Source organism: Euphorbia lathyris, chromosome 6 (genome assembly GCF_963576675.1).
Source record: "Euphorbia lathyris chromosome 6, ddEupLath1.1, whole genome shotgun sequence".
In the NCBI taxonomy this organism is placed as follows: domain Eukaryota; kingdom Viridiplantae; phylum Streptophyta; class Magnoliopsida; order Malpighiales; family Euphorbiaceae; genus Euphorbia; species Euphorbia lathyris.
Window position 1 is genome coordinate 16,368,813 of NC_088915.1, and position 8,439 is coordinate 16,377,251.

Sequence of the window (8,439 nt, forward strand, 5' to 3'; positions counted from 1 at the left end):
CTACATCCCTTTATTTTAGCCAACCATTATGGGATAACGGTAAATGTCAAACTCATTCAGGAAGTTTACAATGCCAAGAATAAATGATCATAATCATTAAAAACAGGCGTCAGTTCAAAAAACACTACCCGCACGGATAACAAAGCTAGTTAATGCAAGACACATGGACAACATATGTTTATGCAAAAATAAATTCACGAGAAAAACACGAATGACACATGTCAAAAGAAAGGGAGTCATGACTAAAACAGAGGCAACCAGGGGAAAGCTGAAGGCCGAAGAAGCCACTTCACTTTTCCCACGTATATTGCACCCTACAAGAGTTCAGAAGAGAGAGGGAGGCATATGATATTGTACAAAATGAATCAAATACATTGCACCTTAGAAGCCTTCAGATCTACCACCACGTGTCCTAATTTGGACTTTCGGATCTACTAAAGAAGCTTTCATGAAACGTCTCTTTCCTAAAAAGGAGCCCCCATGCAGCTAGGTTAAAGACTTCCTACCATGGAGGATTTCTCCTAGAACTAGACTCCTAACATGAGAAGGAATCCTAACAGATAAAGAATTCTTTGAAGACAAGGGATTCAGCCTAAACCAATATATAGACAAGTATAACCACATTCTATGGTACGTTGGCTCTACAACTCACACTTAAGTGTCGTTTGATAAAACTGAAAATTAAGTGCTGAAAAAATAAGTATTTAATTTTAAGTGTTGAATATTATAAGTAATGAAATTATTAAAGGCCTAATGCTCCTCCAGCCCCCTTAAGTTGTCGAAATTGGTCATTTTACCTCTTCAACTCATCGAATGTCCTATTTACCCCCTTAACTCCATAAAAATGGTATTTCCCGTATTTACATGTTTTCGTGTTTTTAACAATTTTCACGTTTTTTTTTTGCTTTTTTTCACATTTTTCAGGTTTTCGTGTTTTTAACGTTTTTTGCATTTTCATTTTTTCCATATTTTTTTTATGTTTTTTGTGTTTTTTGCATTATCTTGTTTTCATGGGTTTTTTCTACATTTTTTCATATTTTTGCGTTTTCACAGCTTTCTACTTCTCTACATTATTTTTTTGTGTGTTACCGTTTGCACATTTTTTTTTGTGTGTTTTCATATTTTGCGTGTTTTTTGTGTTATCCCGTTTATATGTTTTTCATGTTTTCATAATTTTCCATTATTATTTCATTTTTTCTTGTGTTTTTGTGTTTTTAATGTTTTTACTGTTTTCCACCTCTTTTTCTTTTTTTCGTATTTTTATAATTTTTTTCGTCTTTCATGTTTCCCATTTTATTTATTTATTTTTTAAAATAATATATATTAAATGTTTGAATAATTTATAGTAATAATTAAAATTTAAAAAAATATTCATTGAAAGTTTATATATATATATTCGATTTATTTTGTCCTTTGTTTGCGAAGAAGTTTTTGGAAATTAATGATTCAAAAAAAAAAGTTAGTGAAAATTAATGAAAGTAATTAAATATAAATTTGAGCGTTTTTTTATTGAAAGCAAATAAATGAAAGTTAATATTTTATTCATATTAATTCTATATTTTAACCTCCAAAACCGAATTAAACTGAAGTAATAAAAACTTTTTAATAAAAAATAATCTTCATTTCCATCCTTTTTCCCCTGACAAAGTTTTGGGAAGGGATTAAACTTTTATTTAGCTAGTTGACGTAATCGATAGTTAAAACCCTAGCAGGAGAATACCGTTCGTTATCGAAATTAGGGATCGATGGAAGGAGCTGTATCTGAAGAACCGAAATCGTATGAACTGTATGTTGAAAAGCTTTCATTATCTTACATGTCTGTTTATTGTTAATCTAAAATATTTGTGTTTTTTTATTCTCACTTGGATTTTTCTGTAATTAAAGTATGGAAAGAGGGGCTGATTCCTCACAAGGAGAGATTAGTGGAAGAATCAAGCGTAAGAGAGTCAACAAGAAGCTGCGAGACTCTAGGTAAAGTTTCTACACCGATTCTTAGGGTTTCGAATTTTTCTCAATTTCAACTTTTGTGATTGAACGAAGTAGTTGATCTGTTATATTTTGCGAGTCAAATATCATTAGTCTGTGCTTTTCATTTCATTTCGTTTGATGTTTTCTTCTTAGTTCCCAAGTCAAGCGTAAGAGAGTAAAGAAGGAGCGTCTCCCTTGGTGAAGTTTCTAATTTATAACTAATTGCTCCACCTTATTCCTAGGGTTTGGATTTTTTGCTAATCAAATGTTTCATGAATTCATGTCCATTAGACATTGTTGTTGTGAGTTTTAGCATGACTTGGTTGTCTTTTGTTCTGCAATTAAAGGGTGCAAAGGGGAATTGATGCCTCTCAAGGAGAGATGGCTGGAGGCTCCGAGCATCACCAAATCAAGTGTAAGAGAGTCAAGAAGAAGCGTGTCTCTAGGTGAAGTTTCTAATTTATAATTAATTGCTTCAATGATTCAACGCTTTGTCTATTTCAAGTTATGTGATTGAACCAAGTAGTTGATCTGTTATGTTTTGCGAGTCAAATACCATGTTCTGGTAACAAACCAAATCATAATTAGATGATAATTAAGTGCTTCACCTATTCTTAGATGATAAACTACTGCACAAGATTTTATGAATTCATGTCAAACAGACCTTGTTGTTGTGATTTTTAGTATGACTTGGTTGTAGGGTTTGATGTTTCCTTCTTATTGAAGTGTTCTGAAAAGCTTCCGCATTACATGTTTATCATTAGTTTGTGCTTTTCATTTGGTTTGTTCTGCAATTACAGGATGCAGAGGGGAACTGATGCCTCTCAAGGAGGCTCCAAGCGTCACCAAGTCAAGACTAAGAGAGTCGAGAAGGACTTAAACATTATGTAACGTTTCTAATTTATAACTAATTGCTTCACCTATTCTTAGGGTAAGGGTTTGGATTTTTGGTGAATCAAATACCACGGTCTGATTACAGATGAAATCCTGATTAGTTAATAATATTGATTGATACATTGTGAAAAATTACTGCACAAGGTATCATTAATTCATGTCAATTCGACGTTGTTGTTGTCACTTCTAGCGTGACTTGGTTGTAGGTTTTTTTTTTCCTTATTGCTGTGTTCCGAAAAGCTTTCGTATTACATGTTTATCATTAGTCTGCTTTTCATTTTGTTTGTTCTGCAATTAAAGGTGGCAAAGATCGATTGCTGCCAATGAAGGAAAGATGGATAGAGTCGAGCCTTTTCCATTCTATAGGTTCAAGAACAAAGTAGTTGACGCTAGGTAAAGTTTCTAATTTATAATTAATTGATTTATTAATTGTCAGAGTTTTGAATTTTGGCCTCTCTCAACCTTTGTGATTGAACGTAGTAGTTGATCTGGTATATTAGCGAGTCAAATACTATTGCTCGAGAACAAACCAAATTATGATTAGTTGATAGATAAGTCTGAAAGATTCCTGCAAAAGATTCATCTGTTTGTTTTGCCTTCACAAGTGGTATAGAAAAGAAGAAATTATGACTTGTAGCATCAAATAAATCCTAAGCTTCAATCTTTACTTAATATTTTCATGATAAATAATTTTTTTTAGTTATTGCTAGCTTCTGTTCAGCTATTAGTACGACTATAACACTAATTTTGAACATGATTTGAGCAAATCAGATTAATGGAAGTCATCAAGTCTGTGGATCTTATGTATGCAAAGAAAGCTTTGGAATTTTATGAAAAGAGCCAGGTTTCTCATTTGGTCTCTCTTTCATATTTATTTTAACCAAATCATGACTTGTGCTGCAGTATTTCTAATTTACACTTGTTGTGTAGGATGCTGACTTCGAAATTTTAGAAGTCTTCAATGCACAACGTTCGATGTTAATTCACCCTGAATATAAGAGAAGTCAAGAATGGTGTCATGTCAGCTTCATTGCTAAACCCAAGAATGCTGACTGCAGTGATGTCTCTCCAAAACACTTGTTTGCTGAATTGTTGCAAAGAGATTATTCATCGAAATGGGATGCAATTTACTGTTGTACATTCGAGCCTAGTGATGATCCTGGTAATTGTGCATATTATACTTTGCTGCATTTGTTTTGTTTAATTGTTAATTCTGTTGGATTTCAATATATAATTTGCAAATTAAGTCTCTTGGTTACATATTCATCAGTTTGCAGTTAATAGATGAGTTTAAATTCCATAGCGTCAAGTAAAAATTATATGCTCTGTTTTTTTTTAATGTGAATTCTCACATTGATTATGCACTTGATGCAGGATTTAACCATGGTTGTATATTTTGCCCGGCTGGTGAGAAATTTCATCCTGCCAATGGATATCGTGTTGGTCGTCCGCCATGGACTGAAGCAGGAGTAATATGGGTTTAATCAAATTGGGCAGCCTGACTAGGCCAGAACAAGATTAGAAACTTCACTACAACAACAACAACAACAAAGCCTTAGTCCCGAAATGATTCGGGGTCGGCTAACATGAACCATCATATAAAACCGTGAAAATCAAGTCGTGTCAGCGACACAGATTCGCTCCCTCCACTCCGTCCTATCCACTACCATATTTTCCTCAATTCTCAATAAACTCATATCACTCTCGATCACCCTCCTCCAAGTTTGCTTAGGTCTTCCCCTACCCCTCACCACTACATCCCTTTGCCACTCTTCGGTTCTCCTAACCGGCGCATCAAGCGCTCTACGTCTCACATGGCCAAACCACCTTAGTCGGTTTTCTCTCATTTTATTCTCAATAGATGTGACCCCTACTTTTGTCCTAATTATTTCATTACGCACCGTGTGACCACACATCCATCTTAACATACGCATCTCCGCCACCGACATCTTATGGATGTGGCAGTGTTTCACTGCCCAACACTCCGTACCATATAACAATGCTGGTCTAATTGCCGTCCGGTAGAATTTTCCCTTCAATCTATTAGGCATGCCGGGATCACAAAGGAAACCCGTAGCACTCTTCCACTTCGACCAACCAGCTTTAATCCTATGAGCAACATCTCCATCTACTTCTCCATCCGTTTGGATAATAGATCCTAAATACCAGAAGCAATCCGAGGCCTGAACAACTCTCCCATCTAGGATGATTGTCCCTGCCTCCCTACTCCTACGGCCGCTAAACTTACACTCCAAATATTCTGTCTTACTTCGACTCAACTTAAAGCCTCTAGATTCTAGAGTTTGCCTCCATAGTTTCAACTTCATCTCCACTCCTTCTTTCGTCTCCTCAACCAATACAATATCATCTGCAAACAGCATGCACCATGGTATACCATCTTGAAGTGAACTTGTTAGTTCATCCATAACGATGGCAAAAAGAAATGGGCTTAGTGCGGAACCTTGATGCACTCCAATCGTAATAGGAAACTCTTCAGTCTTCCCAACACTAGTACGTACACTCGTGCATACTCCCTCATACATGTCCTTTATGATGTCAATATATTTCCGCGAAATGCCTTTCCTTATCAAGGCCCACCAAAGTACTTCACTATGACATATATATGTGTATTTATTGGTATATAATATATAGGCCGGAACAAGTTTAGAAACTTCAGTTGAAACAAACTTAAAAGGCGCGTGCAACACATCTTGTGTTCTGCTTGCAACTTACTTTTTTGTTATTACATATTTGGTCCTTCATGGGAGAGGATGGATGAAATTGACTTGGTTGGATTTGGTGGATATATGTATTTTTTTTTATTTTTTTTTAATCCATACAAAAAGATGTGGTGCACGGGTTATCTACGTGTATATTGTAGTGATTATTATTGTTGAAATCTGGGTAAAACGATTATAGGAGAAATCAAATGTAAAGCTGAATGATTTTGTTATTACGAAATGATTTTAATACATCATTTGCTCCTTGAAATTTGTCTAAAAAACTTGATTGCCTCTTGAATTAAGTGTTTTGGTAGCTCTTTCAACTTGCATAAAATGTAATGTTTTCTGAACTTATGTAAAATGTAATCAATTAATCATTTGGTTACAGAAAGGTAAGTTGCATGTGGAAGGGGAAATTATTAGGAGCATCCGGTTTTTCATGTCAAATCGATGATCTCCTATATATATTTTACCATGTGTAATATGGATCCATACATATTATATTAAATATTAAGTGGGGCTATATACATATGTCCAAATATGAACTGGGGGTCTTTCAAATGACGTGGAAGACTCAGTACTTAACATAAGACCTCGTGTAGAAGATGTGTTGCAAGCATCTTAGAATGTTATTACACAATAGATTAAAAAAGAAGTTCTTACTTGCTTAACTGTAAAACTTGTCTTCTCTAGTATTAGGATAGCGTACCCCGATCTTGGTCATTTCACTTTTTTTTAGACGCATGCAATATATATTTCATATTTAACTTACTTTATTTGCGATTAAGTGATTAATTGATTATATTTTACGCATTAGACGGCTAATTGAATATTTTATGTAAGTTCAGGAGGTCAATAAAGCTTTTTGGACAACTTCACGGGATAAATGATGTATTAAACCTTAAGAAATTAACTTTTATGATATCAGCCTGATACTTGGATGATCATATGGAAATAATTAACGGATAATGTACCAAAATAGGTTTAAGGTTTTTGGAGAAGTACCAATTTAGGCTCCACGTCCAAAATAGCATCAATATAGTCTTAATGTTTACAATATAGTATCAATTTAGGACTCACCAACAGAATGTGACACGTCATCCGTTAAGTGTGCCAATTCAGTACCACTTCACATAAGGTACCAAAATAGGTTCAAGATTTGTAGAAAGTATCAATTTAGGTCTCACGCATAAAAATAACACCAATATATGCTTAAAGTTTACAAAACAATACGAATTTAGGCTTAACATATACAAAATATATCCAATTTAAGCTAAACGTCACTAAACGTCACAATTAAACATATTATATTCTTTCTCTATTTAAGTTAATATATGGTATTTCTTTATTTAGTTCTACTTTCTTATGTATTATAATCATCGGTATTCTTGCTCATTAAAACATTATATCGACATTGCTTTAAAGTAAAATGACCAATTTCTGCAGATTCATTTTACTTTACATTGTGACTGGTTCATCAATGATTTCATGATACCTAAATTCCATGACGTTAGTTTTTAGCTATAACATCAATTCAAAATTGAAAACTATACCAGTATGATATAAATAATGCTTTTCTTCATGGCTATTTGTTGGAAGAAGTCTATATAACTCTACCAAAAAGACTAGTGCTACCTTAATCTAGTATTTTTGTGAATTAGAAAAATTCTTTTTATCGGTTAAAACAGGCCATGAAATTTAGGTTTCATGATGAAAAAACCAGTCAAATAGTAAATAAAATTAGTCTGTACAAATTCGTCGTTTCATTTTAAAGCAATGTTAATATAAAGTTTCAATGAGTAAGAATACTGATTAGTTGTATTATAATAAATACAAAATAGAATTAAATAAAGAGGAAGAATATGATATGATTAATTGTGAAGTTTAGTTTAAATTGGATATATTTTATAAACGTTAAGCCTAAATTTGTATTATTTTATAAACGTTAAGCCTATATTGATGCTATTTTATACGTAGGACCTAAATTGATACTTTTTACAAACCTTAGGCCTATTTTGGTATTTTATGTGACGTAGCGCTGGGTTGAAAGATTTAACGGATGACATGTCACGTTCTGTTAGTAAGTCATAAATTGATGCTATGCTGTAAACGTTAAGCCTATATTGGTACTATTTCGGACATAGAACCTAAATTGGTACTTCTCCAAAAACCTTAGGCCTATTTTGATACCTTATCCCGAGATTAATATAAAAAATATTATTGCGCCTTAACTACCACCTTAAACTTTTAGTTCAATTGGTTCGTGACACAAACAAGTTTGTCGATAAATTGAAGCAGTTTCGTATATTTTTTTGTTGGTTTTATGTAACTTATTAATATTGTAAATATTTTAGAGGGTTTGGAATTTTTTTAATTAACTTATAGGTAGTAGATTTAGTTTTTAGCATTTTAACAAAAAAATTTGTAATTTTTTTAGTAATAAACTAAATATTTTAGATTTAATTGATATTTAGAAGGTTTGAAGTGACAATTAAATACCAGTTAAAACCAGTTTTTTTCGAATTTTCGATAAAATAAGACTAAAATTGGTCTTACTTGAAAACGTTAGGGCTAAATTTATACCATTTCATATGTTAATATTAAATCTGCATTTCCCTTAAAACATGAGGGTTAAATTTAGTTTTATCCCAGATAAATAATCATAAAATTGTAGGATGAACCAAACCGAATAATCATAGTTCTGTTTAGTTTTTCGGTTTGAAGATATTACTTTTTTGATATCACATAGAGAAACTATATATCATATTCGTTAAATGGAGTTAGTTGTTAGCTATCAACTTATTATATGAGCCGTTGTTTGATTAGTTGAATTTATTAGTTGTTTGTTATTAGT

The 8,439-nt window shown here is 32.9% G+C and overlaps 1 protein-coding gene across 1 annotated transcript; it reads left to right on the top strand.

Annotated features, from left to right (window-relative positions):
- Positions 1 to 1,628: 1,628 nt before the first annotated feature.
- LOC136233516 (uncharacterized) lies at positions 1,629 to 5,688 on the top strand. Its single transcript, XM_066023192.1, has 9 exons — positions 1,629 to 1,786; positions 1,885 to 1,971; positions 2,122 to 2,166; positions 2,316 to 2,414; positions 2,769 to 2,855; positions 3,163 to 3,255; positions 3,634 to 3,706; positions 3,793 to 4,024; positions 4,237 to 5,688. Exons 1-9 carry the CDS (start codon positions 1,746 to 1,748, stop codon positions 4,344 to 4,346), a joined length of 867 nt encoding a protein of 288 aa, XP_065879264.1. The 5' UTR covers positions 1,629 to 1,745; the 3' UTR covers positions 4,347 to 5,688.
- The last annotated feature ends 2,751 nt before the right edge of the window (positions 5,689 to 8,439 follow it).